The 17,879-nt window shown below is 39.9% G+C and overlaps 1 protein-coding gene across 8 annotated transcripts in view; it reads right to left on the bottom strand.

Annotated features, from left to right (window-relative positions):
- LOC135214905 (uncharacterized) overlaps positions 1-17,879 on the bottom strand; it is a 119,930-nt gene that overhangs the window by 6,287 nt on the left and 95,764 nt on the right. For 4 of the 8 annotated variants that reach the window (XM_064249363.1, XM_064249364.1, XM_064249358.1 and 1 more), the window contains 2 exons: positions 14,806-14,848; positions 7,773-8,336 (listed from right to left, as the gene is read on the bottom strand). In XM_064249363.1, the coding sequence (XP_064105433.1) occupies positions 8,205-8,336; positions 14,806-14,848 (175 nt within the window). In that variant the 3' untranslated portion in view covers positions 7,773-8,204. Of the gene's footprint in view, positions 1-727; positions 823-7,772; positions 8,337-14,805; positions 14,849-17,879 lie in introns of those variants that run through there. The other 4 variants (XM_064249365.1, XM_064249369.1, XM_064249361.1 and 1 more) reach the window with 2 other exon arrangements.

Raw genomic sequence — 17,879 nt, forward strand, 5'->3', positions numbered from 1 at the left:
TATAGCAGACTACCTGTCCTTGGGTTGGTACTCCTGACAGGCCTAACGCCGATCGCACACCTCCATTAGGTCTGACCACGTATCTGGAACGAAAACAAGATGGCAACGCACACCTCTCCCCACAGGGAAAGGAGCACAATTAGTCAAATTTACTTCCCAAAGTGCATCCTGATGCATCCAAGCTTTGGATTCACTGGCAAGCCATATGATATATGTGAAAATCCAAAGTACAGACAGCGAATTAACTGTATCTGAAGTGTTTGTGCACCTACGACTTACTACACGTTGTGTACCCGACATCAAAAGCGTCGAAGATAATATCCAGCCGTTTATCTGCTTCGTGATATCCAGGAAATCTCAAAGCATGAGAAGGCACCACATTCACATTAGTACCCGTAAATTCCAAATGGAACAGATTCAAAACAACAGGTTGCAAACTAAACCGGCTTTAAAAGGACGGAAGCAAAGCACGTCCTCTCTTTAAGGCGGTAAGAAAATAACTAACAGGGTCACAAGTTAAAGAGGGGTAAGTGGGTGGCTCCTCATGACTCACGACCAAGCACAGATGCCGATAGTCCCTTGCGTACACAATTATTTTAAACTTTACCAGTTTCCAGCTGGCGTTAAGTATTCATCCTAATGTTAAGACCGAAGGTTTGTTTCGTGTATTAACAATAAATACTTTCTTTAATCACTAGTAGAGAACATGAACTTTTTTGACAAATACCTGCAAGAACGAAAAAGATAGAAGACCAAACAGCAGAGGCACATGTCATCAGACTTGCGATACCTTAAGCTTTCAATCTTGGGAGTTTAAGTCACCTGAAAGTAACAAACAAATGTTAGAACAAAAATACCTTGAGAAAAATACCAAATTTGTAACTAATTTGTATTTTTCATAACTAACAAAACCTGAGGTCTTAACATTAGGATTTTACCTAGCGCCAAGCTGGAACGGTAGAATTAAAATTACACTTGTGAGATATCCAGGGAACTAATGGCATCTATACCAGTCACGGGGCATGTATACCCAGAATGCCCACGGCTACCTGTGACCCATCAGTTTTATATTTCTAACCCAGTTTAGACTGCTAGAGGGGTGGTTCGAGGTGGGCCTTTAACTGTTAAGACCTCAGGTTTGTTTAGTTATGAAAAATACAAATTAGTTACAAATTTGGTATTTGTTCATACACGAAACAAACCTTCGGTCTTAACATTAGGATAGACTTACTATTGGAGGGAGGTAAGTCTCTACAACTGACTGGAAGTTTGCCACCTTATCCATTTCCGAATATATAGGGAAATTCTAGAGAATGGACAATGAACCTAGGACCAAAGATATAAGCGGATCTATTGGTTTCCTCCCACTGGGTGTAGATACCATTCTACTGTTTACTCTTGTCCCTTGCGACTGGATCCACCTTCACCCCTCTTTCCTTATTATCCAGAGGGGTGTGTTGCTACTGAAAAGTATATCATCAGCTAAGATAGCTTCACAGTATGGCTGACCATCTCACCTGCATCTAGTCCGTTCCAGCACATGACGGTACTCTCCTTCATATTGCCCGTAGTTAAAGGAGTAGGAAGAAAGTAGTAAAGAAAAAAGACCAGTCATCATCATTCATTCTACTTTCATACCTTCATCTTAGACTAGACGCAAACTGACCCGCCAGGGGCACTGGATGAACTATATCACTGTTGGGCCGCCACCACTGGACCCAAGGAAAAGGTGTCCAAGGATCTATGGGCAACATCTTTCAAATAAATGACCGAGTGAAAGTTGTTTGGCGCTTCCACACGCCAGCTTTCAGAATTTTATCCACAGACATGTTCTTCTTAATGCCAGGGAAGCACTCACACCCCTGATGTCATGAGCTCTAGCTCCCACCTGGCTATCTGACCCTCTGTCTTCTGCAGTATAAGCATTTCTGATTGTCTCCCTTAGCCAAAATGATAATGTATTCTTGGACACTTCCTTCTTGTTCCGTCCTGTACTTACGAACAACCTCTGGCACCCCGGCCTAGGTGCCTTGTTCTCTTTAAGTACTCCCTTAGTGCCCTGACGGGGCACAGGAGCATTTCAGCTTTGTCGTTGTCTACAAAGTCTGCCAAGGAAGGTATGGTAAAGGAGTCGAATCTGCCGTCTACTATTGTTGGATTTTGGGTCTTTGCCACGAATTCTGGGACAAACTCACACACCATTGATCTCCAACCTCTCGAGTGCTTTATGAGATATGAGAGGCCATGTAGCTCCCCCACCCTTTTGGTTGAAGCCAGGGCCAATAAGAAGACTGTCTTCAGGGTCAGGCTCCTATCCGTGGACTGCCTTAGCGGTTCGTAAGGGGGTTTTTGTCAGACTACTCAGTACCTTGGTCAGATCCCAATCTGGGGCTTTTAGCTCCTTTTGGTGGGCATGACTGTTCAAAGCTCCTCATCAGCTGGCCAACCTCCCCCATGAAGACGATATGTCCACTCCTTTCATTCGTAAGACTGAGGCTAGAGCAGCCCTGTACCCCTTCTCTGCAGATACAGACATATGTTTTTCTGTTCTGAGATATATCAGAAAGTCTGTAAACCATCACAGTATGCTGACCACTTCCCTTGGTATACTGTCGCAGATGATTTTCTGATATTACCTGCCATCTGAGTTGCTGCTTTCTGCGAAAACCCTCGCTCTCGGAGGAGATACTTGACAGTCTCCACCCGTGAAGCGATAGGGACTTCAACCGACTGGTGGTACCTCTCCACGTGAGGCTGACACAGAAGGGTTGCTCCATGGAGGTAACTCCTCTTGGCACATCTACTAGGAGTTCCAGTAGGTCTGGAAACCACTCTGCTTTCGGCCATAACGGGGCTACCAGGGTCATCTTGAGGTTCTGAGACCGCATTACCCTGTTCAGAACCTGACGGATTAGACAAAATGGAGGAAATGCGTACACGTCCAGATTGTCCCAGGGGTGTTGTAGCGCATCTTCTGCTGCTGCCTCTGCGTCCGGGACTACTGAACAATACACTTCCAACTTTTTGTTGTACCTGGTTGCGAATAGGTCTATGATCGGTCCTTCCCACAACATGAGCATCCTGTCCACTACCTGTTGATGTAGGGACCCACCTACTCCGTTTCCCAGAATCTGATCCCTGCGGCTCAACTTGTCGGCCACTATGTTTCTTTTTCCCGGAATATACCTGGCCTTGATGTCTACCAGGTTCTCTATAGCCCACTGGTGAAGTTGAACTGTCATCACATGTAACTGCCGAGAAACTAGGCCTCCTTGCTTGTTTATATAAGCTACTACTGTGGTGTTGTCTGACATCAATACCACCGAGTGTCCTTTACTCTCTCCCTGAATTCTTGTAGAGCCAGGAAAGCTGCTTTCAACTCCAGCACGTTTATATGGAGTTCTCTGTCCTTGCAACTACCAATTGTTTTGCTGACACCATCAACTCCTCCATATGGGCTCCCCAGCCTTCTAGTGACGCATCCGAGAACAGCAAGAGGTCTGGGGAGGATTGTTGAAGGGGGACACCCACTGTCAGATTGTCGTCGTCCACCCACCACAGCAAAAGTCTTTCCTCACTTTATGCCGACAAGGGAATTGCTCGTACGGGTGATCTACTGTTGGTGACCAAAACTCCTTCATCCTCCATTGTAGGGACCGAAGGTGTAGCCTTCCTTGTGGTACTAGCTTCTCCAGGGAGGTTAGGATTCCCAGCACCACCTGCCACTGTCTTGCTGGCTGTGTCTGCTTTCCCAGAAAGGCATTCACCACTTGTTTGCATTTCTGTACTCTTTGGTCTGTCGGGAATACTTTGGCTTGTGTTGTGTCTATCACCATTCCCAGATATTCCAAATGTTGACTTGGATCAGCTGCGACTTCTGCTGATTCACCACAATACCTAGGCTGTGACAAAGCTGCAGGAGGGCCGCCCTGTCCCCTGAGTAATTTCTCCTGGACTTTGCTATCACCAGCCAATCGTCCAGATATCTTATCAGCCTGATCCCCTGAGCGTGCGCCCACGCCGACACGAGGTGAACACTCTTGTAAAAACTTGAGGAGACGTTGTCAATCCGAAGCACAGGACCTTGAACTCGAAAACTTTCCCTGCCAAGAACTGAGCGGAGGAAAATTTCCTTGAAGACTGATGACTGGTATCTGAAAGTATGCGTCCTTTAGATCGACTGTCAGCATAAAGTCTCCGATTCTGACTGCTTGTAGAACCGTTTTCGGAGTTTCCATCTTGAAACTGGTTTTCCTTATAAACAGATTCAGCGTTGACAGGTCTATTACTGTCCTCCACTCCCCGTTGGCTTTGGGTACCAGGAAAATCCTGCTGTAAAAGCCTTTTGTCGACTGCATACTTGTTGCACAGCTCCTTTTTCCATCATCTTCTTCACTTCGTCCTGCAGAATAGTGGCCTTCTGAGATTTGTGGGCATAAGTGACGTGGGGTAATGTTGATCTGTCAGGGGCGGGTTCCTCGACGGAATCAAATACCCGATCCTGAGAACATCCACCCACCCACTGCTCTGCCCCTAGTTCCTGCCACACCTTCCAGTGATTTGCCAGGCAACCCCCCACTGGTGTGGCCGAGTGATGGGAGGCGCCCATCCTATCTTCTTGAGCCTCTCCCCCTTCCCCTATTGCCCCTTCCTCTGTTGTTTCTATTGTGAAAGGGCCGATGCTTTCTCCTCTTTGGGGAAGAGGGTCTTGTGACTCTATTTAGGGATGCTATGTCTCACTGGTTCTTTCGAGACACTTGCTGTTGTTTTCTCCCTCCAAAGGAATAGTTTGACTGTTAGAGGTTTTTCCTAACTGCCTGTTGCACCAACCTATCGTTAGTGTCCATCCTTCTTCTATCTATCGCTTCTTCCAGTATGACCTCTGGCAACAGTAGTTGCGATTCCAAGATATCCCCATTCCTCATTAGCTAACAGGAATCCAAATCCCACCCCATTGCGGCTTAGTCTAGCCAATGCTGCATCTCTCGCCTCATTAGCAGGATATTGCCCAAACATTGGCACTTACGTTTGTCAGGTACGCAATCGCCTTGGACCCTGACTGTAGTAATCTAATGAACAATGGTTCATCCACTACTTTCCTTGTTGCTTCCGAGGATGCAATTTTCGCCACTGCTGTTGACCAAAGGTCTAACCAGGACGCAGCCTGAAAGACAGAAGAAGCTGTTTGCTTCTAACGTGGCAGCCTCTTGGTACGTTCATCGGAAGGGCACTCCATTTTAACCTGATCCAAGGTTAATCCAGGCCTTAACCTTACAAACATTAGGGTTCATTTGTCTAGCAGCAAAGGGACCTTCGGTGTCGTATAATATTTCCTTTGCTTTATCATTGAGGGGGAATAAATTTAAATGATCTATTAGATCTTAAGGAATTATCCCTCCCTGCCAATCTTTGCGTTTACGTGTTGCAAGACCGATTCCGCATGACTCGAACAAGGCAATTCATACGACACCTTGGTATCCCTCTTTAGTCCAAACGCCATGTCAATTCCAGGAGGAAGCATACTGGCCGGTGTTTCTGTCTTCTCCGAAGGCTATTGAATTGACGAATCAAATCAATAACCTCTGCATACGAGGCCAGAAACTCTTGGTTTTCTCCTTCCTCCGGCTCTAGTGTACCACTCTCCGTCACGAGAGATGTTGTCTCGCCTCTATCTTCTGACAGACGGCCCGGAATTCCACGGCCGCCTGCCCCTACGGCCGCGGCCTCTTTGATCTTTGCTGGCCGCTGTTGGCTCGATCCCAGATAGTCGCAGGGGAACGAGAACGTCTCACTCTTTCTCTGCTCACGGATCTAGAGCGAGAATCTCGTCTAGATCTCCAAGATGAAGGCTCCCTTAAGACAGAGGTAAGTTCGTCTTTATTAGCATTGGCATCGTTTTCGAGCGTCGGCGAGCCCGGCTCGGCCTTCTATCCAGACGGACACTGCCTTCCACGAACGTATCCGCCGGGTTTGCCACTCTCTATTTTTTCGTACTTTTAATAGGAGCCTTATCGTCCTTCGTACGTATTTTGAACGGCCTTACGGGCGAAACTGGGACCTGCATTCCATCCTCTGCTGCACCTTTCGCCGCCAACGTCGATTATTTTACCAGAGGTATCGCAGTTTTTGCGATCCGAACTGGCACTCCGCCTCGGCCGCTAGCTCGCCGCCGTCACCTCTCTCGCTTGTTCGGACTCTTGCGAACGGCTTCGTCTGGCAACCTTGTGCTTAATAGCCACTGATTTTTCCGACCTTCTTGCTGACTTGGAAAAGACAGTCTTCGTCCGAAGAAGAGGAAGAATTGATTCTTCTCCTCTTTGGCCCGAGGTATCCGCTAGGAACTCCCGAATCCTCCTCCAACGCTTGACTGGCGCTCGCCGTGACGTTATCGGAACTTAGCGATGACGCCGAACTAGAGGAAGAAGACGAAGAAGGCGAATCACACTTTCTTTTTGTCTCTCTTATTCATTCTCTCCTCTATATCCTGTAACTTCTGCATTACAGTTTGCATTGACGGATCAGAAGGCGTATTAGCGTCTGGGAGCCGCGAAAAAGGCCGAGAATCGGTCTGTGACGTCATCACGCCTGCCATCTCGAGTGTACGTATGTTGTGACGTCATCCCTCGTAGGGAGAGACTGAGAGGTTTCTGCTGGTAACCGCACGTTTGCTGCCAAATTACCTCCCACGTTCTGCATCGCTGTAAATACTGAGTGGATGGTGAAGCAGCGGCATTAATTCCCATAAATTGCAAGCCCGGGGGATGAGGAACATTCAGCGCTGCCGGACCCTGCTGGAACCGTGACGTCATATTAATGCGCAAGCAGACCATCCAAGGTTGGTACGCCTGGTAGGCCTAGCGCTGACCACGTACCATCTAACCTATCGCTTGCGTAGCAGGAGCCTGGAACAAAGATGGCGGATCTCCCCCTCTACTTGCTGGAAGAAAGGAAGAGTGCAAATTATTCATAAAATTACCCAAGGCCCCTCCCGACGTTTCGATACAGAACCGCTAGGAGAAAACCGAAGGGGTATGAGACAATTCAAAGCAGGTGGAGAAACATATGGAGCAGCCTGGTTTATTACCGATACAAAAGAGCGGTAAGGTTTGGTCATCCAAAGATGGCGTCACCCCCTTTCTTTTGTATTGGCTTTTCCCATAGAACTTCTTCCACTGTTCCACCGACCAACCGCGACAAACAGAACACGGATTAGTAACCGTACATACGTTTTCCCTGCACCTACTACACGTTGGATGAGGATCCGTCGACACCGAGGTTAGGAACCTAGAACAAGGAAGCCACTGACTCCTGGGCATTTCCTTTGTCTCCTCTTCGAAGCGGTAGACGATCCCGATTGTTGAGGCAAAATTCTCCATCATACCACGTATACACTCTTACCACACACTGATACCACTTGGAGAAAGAAAAGGAATGAAAAATAAAAAATGAAATGGATAAAGAACGGGCAAACTGAAAAACCGGCTTTAAATGAAATAGACAGTAACACGTCTTATCTTAAAGGCGGTAGGAAAATAACTGATGGGTCACAGGTAGCCGTGGGCATTCTGGGTATAACATGCCCCGTGACCTGGTATAGATGCCATTAGTCCCTGGATTCTCACAAGTGTAATTTTAATTCTACCGGTTTTCCAGCTTGCGCTAGTAAAATCCTAATGTTAAGACCGAAGGTTTGTTTCGTGTATGAACAAATTAATATTTATTCTACAGTGGAGAGTTAGAATGGAGATTGGATGTAGTGTAGTGTAGAGATAATAAAAAAAAAATATGAGAAATTTACTTGTGAATGGAGTAGGTATTGTTCATGTTTACAGATGACACAATAAAGACTACGGATAGTAAAAATAAACTGCAGATACATTACAAAGTTCGATAGTATTTACAAGAGAAAGTTGACTGAGAGAATGAGTGCAGCACAAAAATTAGCAGGGTGTGTGCAAAAGACTGGAAAGAGAATTAAATGATCTATGGAAGACAAGGTGATAATGTATCAAGGGACAGTTGAGCAAACTCTGCTGAAAGAATTGTATGCATAACGTGTGTGGCTTAAGCGCCTAAGTGGCATGGTTGGTATGGTGTTGGCGTCCCACTTCGGTGGTCGCAGGTTCAATTCTTGGCCATTCCATTGAGGAGCGAGAGACGTACACTTCTGGTGACAGAAGTTCACTCTCAACGTAGTTTGGAAGTCATGTAAAGCCGTTGGTCCCGTTGCTGAATAACCACTGGTTCCATGCAATGTAAAATCGCCATACAAACAAACTTAATGGAAGGATTGCTCCTCGGGAGTGGTAATAACAGGTTTGGTGGATGGATTGATCCTGTAGATAAACAATGTTAAGTGCCATTGATTTAGAAAGAATCGGGCGGGAAAGAGGTGCCAATACTGCTATAGCCAATAAATTAACTAATGGCAACTTTTACACTGGGTAAAATCACTAAGTCTGGTGCCTCAGGACTTCAGTTCTGCTTCTGACTTGAAGGGAGACTACACGTTTCTCTCACATGACATCTTTTTGTAAATTTGCTCATAAATATAACAAGGGGTTGCTGTTGGTTTTTGTTCTGGTCTTTTACAAATAGTATGTCAGTTGTAAATGTAATTTTTCAAAGAAAAGTGCAAAGAAATGTTAGAAAAAACATGAACAAATAAAAAAAAAAAAGTTACTAAATTGTTATACTCGGTAAATTTACATATATATTATTCAAATGTTAAGAATTTCTTACTGATTTTACTTCTTATCTGTTTTGATACTGTGTGAGATCTAATTATAATTTTACAAAATAAAATTATTTATTAGGGAAAAAAAAAAAAAAAACACGACCGTCTTGTAAAACGGGCCCCACAAGGGATTGTAAATAGTAATTTTTTTTCAATTTGCCAACCTCAAAGTTTTGCTGGCATAGGGTGATGCCATGCTGCATTTTGATTTATTACCCCAGCTCCTAATGGTTAAGGAAAACTGAAAAGGTGAGAAGTATGAAAATATGTATGGATGATATAAAGATCAGCATATGTGAAAGGATGCATCAGCAAGTTACGAGAGCACTGGAATTATTGGGTGGCAAACTATAAAGTGCTAGAGTGAAAGAAGTAAAAAAGGAAGGTGCAATTGTGTGCCAGAGTTGAATATAAAATTTAGGCTAAAGACCAAGCAATGGGATCTGTGAGTCATTCAGCGCTGAAATGGAAATTGAAGGTAAAAGGTCTGAAAGGTGTAACAGGAGGAAAACCTCGAAGCAGTTGCACTATGAATCAAGGGTAAGAAGAGGGTGGAAAACAAGATGGTAGAAAGAGAATATGAACGAATGTATAGTAAAAGGAATGAAAGGGGTTGCAGCTAGGACCAAAGGCATGCTGCAAAGAACCTCAAGTAGCAATTGTGTGCAAGAAAAATGATAATGGAAGTCTGTATAAGAGGGATGCAACTTGCTGCTGACAACCTCCAGCTGTTCAAGTATCAATGTAGCAGTGGCCAGAAGTTTTTTTTCTCTCTCTCCCTCTCAATCAGTCACTGTTATATACATTCACTTCTTAATGAAGATTCCCTTTAATATCCACAAGCAGTCTGTATAAGATCTGCAAACCAATCATTCAACACCCATGGCAACTTTTTTTTATCCCACTTTGTACAACCTACTGCTACTGTCCTTTCTCTAATTTCTTATATTACTCCTACCATAAAAATACTAAATAGCAATGGAAATATTGCAAGGCCTCGTCTTAGTTCTACCCTACCACCAAACCAATCAGTGCCTAGTTTACATTTTCTAACATGCTTCCATTATATCCAAGTATTAAAATATCTCGTAAGAAGTTATCTATTTTCATAATCTAACTAACTCCTTTTCTCTCAAGTTTTTTCTTTCCCATGAGTACTTATGAATAAACCATGTGCAGTACTTCCAAAAATCCAACTTTTTCCACTACAATTATTAATTATTTATAATAAATATATTAAGATATATATATAATATATATATATATATATATATATATAATATATATATATATATATATATATATATATATATATATATATATATATATCTAATAAAAGGAGCCCATAAAAACACCAAAATTGTAGAGAGAAAGAACTATATTTCAGAGCTGCTGTCTCTCTCTTCAGGTATATGAATGAGAAAAGTTTACAGAAAAGGTGGTATTTATACCAAGAGATTCGTCCACAAGTAAGCCAATTTAGGTCACCCCGCTGATAATCTTCCTTTAATCTTCTTAAGCGTTGGTTGAATGAACACTGCGTCGACGATGTCCGATGTCCAATTCCCTTTTGAGATGTTCATTACCTGCTTCTCTTTTTATTAAGGCCGATTCCATCATTTGACTCTTGTACCGGCAGTTGCTGCTATAAATTACACGTGACATATTCCAGTTTATTCTATGGTTATGTTCATTTATATGGTTGAAAATAGCCGAGTTCTGTTGTCCACCCTACCTAACTGACCGTTTGTGTTGTATTAATCTCTGGGGAAGTGATTTACCTGTAAATCTGATGTAAGATTGGTCACAGTCCCTGGCATGGGATCTCATATACCCCAGAGTCTTATTTGGGCGATGTCTTTTGTTGGACGTTAATCAGGTATTTGGGTAGGTAAATGCAAAAAGGGTTGGATTTCCCAAGGGTGTGAGTTACTCTCTTAATCGTCTCCAGGTGGGGAATTTTATTTTATTGTTGGGTGTGTCTCTGGTCTTGTCTTTAGGGGGTCGGTAGAAAATTACGTTTGCTTTTTTAATAATTGCTTTCTCAATTATATGGTCAGGATACTTTAAAGATGAAAGTTTGCTTGCGAATTAGTTCAAATCTTTTTCCAGGAAATCTGGGGAAGCAAATTCGTAAGGCTCTAAGAATAGGTTTGCTAGCTAGACCTATCTTGATAGTATTGTCATGATAGCTAAAGTAGTGAATATATGAAAGTGAGAACGCTTGGTTTTCTGTATATGGTAAATTTGTATTCTGTCGTGTGTCTGATTATTAAAAACATCAAGAAAGGAATTTTGTTGTCTGTTTCCCATTCAACTTTAAATTTGATGCTGGGCACTAATGCATTTAATTTTGAGAAGGAATTCATTTAAAATTACCCCACATTATTATCCCAAAATGGTTAGTACAGTAACCTCCCCGTTAACACGAGGTTACGTTCCTGGAGATGTCGTGTTAGCCGAATTCGTGTTAACGGGAAGTATTTCTCCATAAGAAATAATGGAAATAAGGGGGTTAACGTTCCAGGGCAATGGGAAACTTAATCTATTTTGGGATTTTGCCAGAAAAAAAAAAACACTTTATTTATATATTTTTATATACAGGTAGTCGTCTACTTACGAACTATGCAACTTATGACAGACCGACTTTATGACAGCTACAATATAATAATATACAATAATATTTAATTTTATATTTGGCTAAAATACGTCGAGCGCGGCGTACGATAGTTTTGTTTTTTTTTCCCGCTACCGTCAGCGCGCGTCATCTCCGAGAAATTTATGAAGAGAAGAAAAAACAGACCGGATTCATCAAACAAAACTAAGCATGTTTATGTTTTAAACCAACATCTCAGTCTACCCGTCCCCACTACCAGTAGTACTACCACGGAATCGGATGACCCGGACGATCCCCAGCAGACAAATAATTTCTTTTTTTTTTTCAAATTTCAAATGTTTCGTAATTTTTATTTTTTCTGTATGTTCATGTTTTTTCTGTACTGTAAATCAATTCTATCTATGCATTACTGTAGTTTGCCTTTAAATTTATAAAGAAAAAATAATTTACATACTGTTAAATAAAACTTTGTGTATTACTACGTACGTACATAGACGTGTTGGCAACAGTACAAACGGTCGCTAGAGAAAACAGCAGACGATGTTTTGTTTTATATTTTCAGAAGTAAAATTTTGTTCGAAAATGGTAAAGATTCGTATTTTATAATTCATTTTGTATTTCTGTTTTTGCAATAAATCAAATATAATAACAAAATATGCATTTAATTCAACCTATAAATAAATAAAAGTATGTATATAATACGTGTAGCCGATTGTCAATGCAAATGGCGGATAAGAAAATGTAAAGACCAGACAGATGGTCTGAATGCCTGCAATAATATGTAAATACAGTAATAAAAGTAAGTATTAATCAAGGAGTTCGAGCATGATAAGATTTCATATGCTAATCGTAATAATAGGTACTATACATGCACATTTTTGGGATGATATAAAATGTATATGTAGGCTAGTAAGTGTCAATGAAAATGCAAACGAAACAAATACGTACATTGTCACGCATGTGTTTGAATATGGTAAAAAGGATAAAAAGACAGCACAAACATGATTCAATTTACTCAATATGCTGAAAGATAATTTACGACAGCTCTGCCAGAACCTAATGCCGTCGTAAATAGACGACTACCTGTAGTAAAGTACGCTCTATTATGTTCTAACCAATGCTAGAAATGTATTGGCTTCTTCTCACTGCGAGGGCTGGCTTCACACTGAGCCAGCAGGCAGAGAGAGAGAGCGCGGGAAAGGTGGGTGAGTCAGACTCTCGCCCCACATGCGCTCTTGCTCTCAGCGGAAAATTAAAATCGTGTAACATCGAATATTACGTGTTAGCAGAATTTTTCTGTATGATTTTTGAACTCGTGTAAGATCGAAATCGTGTTAACAGAACTCGTGTTAACGGGGAGGTTTACTGTATGTCATCCACGTATCTCATCCACAGCATGTTTTTTGGGTTTATTGCATTTATTACTGTAGTTTCAAAGTATCCATGTACAGATTGGCTAAAATAGGACTTAAAGGACTACCCATACTACACCCGAATTTTTGCTTGTAGAATGATTCCCCGAATGAAAATACGTTATTAGATGCACATAATTCAACTAATTTTATTATTTTGTCAAGTGCCAAAGGGAAATGATCTGAATAGGGGGATAATTTTTCCCTTAAAAACTGAAGAACGTCCTGTACTGGTACTTTTGTGAATAGGGAGTCTACGTCACAAAAGTACCAGTACAGGACGTTCTTCAGTTTTTAAGGGAAAAATTATCCCCCTATTCAGATCATTTCCCTTTGGCACTTGACAAAATAATAAAGTTAGTTGAATTATGTGCATCTAATAACGTATGTTCATTCGGGGAATCATTCTACAAGCAAAAAATTCGGGTGTAGTATGGGTAGTCCTTTAAGTCCTATTTTTAGCCAATCTGTACATGAATACTTTGAAACTACAGTAATAAATGCAATAAAACCCAAAACATACTGTGGATGAGATACGTGGATGATACGTGGATGACATACTAACATTTTGGGATAATAAGTGGGGTAATTTTAATGAATTTCCTCTCAAAATTAAACGCATTAGTGCCCAGCATCAAATTTAAAGTTGAATGGGAAATCAGACAACAAAATTCCTTTTCTTGATGTTTTAATAATCAGAGACACGACAGAATACAAATTTACCATATACAGAAAACCAACGTTCTCACTTTTTGCATATATTCACTACTTTAGCTATCATGACAATACTATAAGATAGGTCTAGCTAGCAACCTATTCTTAAGAGCCTTACGAATTTGTTCCCCAGAATTTCCTGGAAAAAGAATTTGAACTAATTCGCAAGCAACTTTCATCTTTAAAGTATCCTGACCATATAATTGAGAAATCAATTCAAAAGCAAACGTAATTTTCTACCGACCCCCTAAAGACAAGACCAGAGACACACCCAACAATAAAATAAAAATTCCCCACCTGGAGACTATTTAATAGAGTAACTCAACACCCTTGGGGGAAATCCAACCCTTTTGCATTTACCTACCCAAATACCTTAGCCAAATCCCTGATTAACGTCCAACAAAAGACATCGCCCAAAGACTCTGGGGTATATGAGATCCCATGCCAGGACTGTGACCAATCTTACATCGGATTTACAGGTAAAAATCACTTCCCAAGATTATTATACGAACACAAACGGTCAGGTTAGGTATGGACAATACAGAACTCGGCTATTTTCACAATATAAATGAACATAACCATAGAATAAACTGGAATATGTACGTGTACTTTATAGCATCAACTGCAGGGTACAAGTCAAATGATGGAATCGGCCTTAATAAAAAGAGAAGCAGGTAATGACATCTCAAAGGGAATTGGACATCGGACATCGTCGACGCAGTGTTCATTCAACCAACGCTTAAGAAGATTAAAGGAAGATTATCAGCGGGGGTGACCTAAATTGGCTTACTTGTGGGCCGAATCTCTTGGTATAAATACCACCTTTTCTGTAAACTTTTCTCATTCATATACTGAAGAGAGAGACCAGCATCGTCTGAAATATAGTACTTTTCTCTCTACATTTTGTTTTGGTGTTTTTATGGGCTCCTTTTATTAGATGGAATTCTGTTGTTACAGAACACTTTTACCAGTCATATATATAATATATATATATATATATATATATATATATATATATATATATATATATATATATATATCTATATATATATACATATATATATAGATATATATATATATATAGATATATATATAATATATATATAGTATATATTAGTATATAGTATATATATGTACATACATACATTACATATATGTGAAAGTGGAATGGAAAAATAAGTAATGTGCTTCCACGTTCTTTCAACACATGGAAAATGTGTCAACAAATCCCAGAAGCACCTGGTACTTTCTTATTTTACTCCCTTCCTGTGGGTCCTGTTAGGAACTAAAGTGAAAATGTATATATAATGGTGTACAATACTTACCACGAAGGTTCCATCTTGACTCAACTCTAGTCCTATCCGCCTTCTGTAGATTAATAAAAGGTAATTAAAAGTTAATTCTTAAAACAGTTTCAATAAATTATAAAAAAAACACCATTTTCAGCTTAAAGGAAAAAGATGACATACATGTTAAATGTAGAGAAAATAATCCACAGTGCAATTTCTCTTTATTTGGCAAATCAACCAAACCATAGCACTACCAACTTACTAAAGCCAATAAAGCAGCCATATATAGCTTCTATATGATAATGTTTAAATACTGTAGAAACTAGTATTAAATCATCTACTATCTTTGATAAGTAATCTTTAGGGGAATGCCTATGCCATAAGGCCCCATTATAAAGTAAATGCTTGTTTCTTCCTTATGATTGAAGGGATATGCTTCAAATTTGTACTATTCTCTTGTGGGGAAATTCAGAAATTCAACCTCTAAGTTCACTCGTTTTGCATTTTAAAAAAATCATGACGTCACTTTTGAAAATTAATATGTAAAATTGAAAGTTGCACAGAAAAGCGATACTCCCCATGAGAAAATCATGATATACAGTCATACTACACTCTGTAAAAGTTTAATTGAATTTGGTTCAATCTTCATGGAGAAATAAGCATATAGTTTTGAAAACAGTAAGTCTTGAGAAAAGCAAAAGAAAAAATTACTGCTTATTTTGTAATAACTATAAAATTATGACAGAAAATGACTTTCACATTAAGACTATTTTGTCATTTAAGAAATATGCCCTGAAATTTACAATACAGGCAGTTCCTGATTATTGGCAGACTCGGCTAATGGTGATCATGTTAAGCGCCATTAAATCTGCAATTCATGGTGCCATAACAGGCCAAGTTTCCGTTATCGGCACCTTATAGAGTTATGGCGCCATAACAACCCTTACAGAAGCGCCATTAACCGAAAATTGGTGCCATAAATCACAGAGTTTTGGTTAATGGCGGTTTTCGCTATCAACTCCCGCCGAGAACAGAAACCTCCCCCCCACGTGAAAACCGGGGACTGCCTGTATAATCAAATGAAATAGAACTGCTCTTTTGATTTATATGTTACCTAAAATTGCATTTATGGGGAGTGCTGACGCCATAAGGCCCCATTATAAAGCAAATGACGGTTTCTACTTAATTACCGTATATACTCACGTAACACACGATCTTGCATATCATGCCACCCCCAACCAAATTTTCACCTTAAAAAATTATTTTATCACGTATCTCAAGTATCATCAAAGTTAAATTTATGAGACCAAATAACAAAAGGCTAACCTCGTTTCCTCCTCTTTATCTATTCCATTATATAGGCTAACCCCTTTTCCTCCATCTCTTTACCTATCCCATCTTCTAGTTAAGTTTAAAAAAGTAAAAGAGAATGCCAAAAGTTTCGTTGGTAATGATATACTTGTTTTGAAAATACATACAGCCAGAAACAGCCGATTTGGTATGAACAACCGAATCCAATAACAACAGCCTTTTTGCTTGCATTTCAACCATTGTATGATAGTAAAAAATTACCAGTTATGTTACAAATGACGTTAATAGGACTGATATATTTTTACATTACTATATCATGTTCTGAAGAATAGGACATACATTTTTACATTACTATATCCTTACTCGCTATGGAGAAAAGATCGGCTAGGGCATAAACTGCTAAATTTAATCTAAGTTTTAGCTGAAGTCGAGGAAAGAATGTTGATCCGCTAACAACTATCATCGTGCATGGGCAACGTGGATGAAACTTGCGCAAACTTTGGTATAGTACCATCAAACTCGACCATGAACAAAATTTGAGAGAAATGTGCTTTAATCAAAACTTTTTGGCATGAATGAACACATTTTACTGTTTTCGCTCTAATAAAAGGTAAATACGTAAAGCTCGTAGTATCATACGATACTAATGTGTGATTATTGCATACTCAAATTTTTATATTTCATGTATGATATGACACCCTTAAAATTAGCTCCAAAATTAGGTCTCCAAAAGTTGCATGATGCACGAGTATATACAGTAGTCGCAAAAAATAGTGGATATTGCTCTATGACACAATCTGCGAATTTCCCACCAATCTACTTGGAGATATGTTTTGCAGAAAAAACCTCAAAGTTCTGAATCCATGATTGCTGAGCTACAATCTAGCAGGGGATCTACTGTATGTTCACACATAAAACATTCCAAAAAAAGTGAATAATTTACTTGATTCTATCCTGAATTATTCATACAGATATTTTTTTACAAGTCTTTTCCACAATTTGTAGTTCACAGTGTCATACAAACGATGAACTAAATTGTCAATGAACCGGTCTAAAAATTCTTTTCTAGCACTATCACTTTAGGATATGCTTATTTACATATTTTGAAAACTGTTAATAACTAAAATTCTGTAATTCCACAAAATTCAGCAGTCAGCGCTCCCCTTAAACTAAGTAATATTAGATGTTATAATGAATTCAAGAAGATATCTACTACAAATTTTCACAAGTGCATCCAGTGTATAAAAGTCAATGTGATAATTTCAAAATCAGTTTAAAATCACAAAAACTTCAATATGATGTATGTTCAAGATTCTGTTTAAGAGTGGGCCTGATGCATATCAAACACACTTATGTTTGCACTAAATGAAACCGCCTAATTCCAAAGTCTACTTTATGCATCAGCAAACTATATTACTATCTGTTCCTCTTAATTAGAGGCTCAATGAAATAAGGTAGTACAGAGGGGTGACTATTTTATGACACTGAAGTTTTGAATCTGACAGTCTTAAAGTAAGGAGAATGACTATACGTACATAAAAACAAATTTAAAAGGCTTTAGTATGTACAGACAGTTCCAGCTTATCAGCAGCATGGGTCAACAGAGTTTTGGTTTTATGACACAACTAACAACATCATGAATCAGATTTTCAGCATCGGCAAGAGGTCACTTTTATCAGTTTTGAAATATTTTCATATAAATAACGATAAGTGACAAAATTTCAACCTACGGTCAAATTTGACTCTACCGAAATGGTCGAAAACTGCAATTGTAAGCTACAACACTTACAGTCTAGTAA

The sequence above is a fragment of the Macrobrachium nipponense genome, chromosome 46, assembly GCF_015104395.2.
Source record: "Macrobrachium nipponense isolate FS-2020 chromosome 46, ASM1510439v2, whole genome shotgun sequence".
In the NCBI taxonomy this organism is placed as follows: domain Eukaryota; kingdom Metazoa; phylum Arthropoda; class Malacostraca; order Decapoda; family Palaemonidae; genus Macrobrachium; species Macrobrachium nipponense.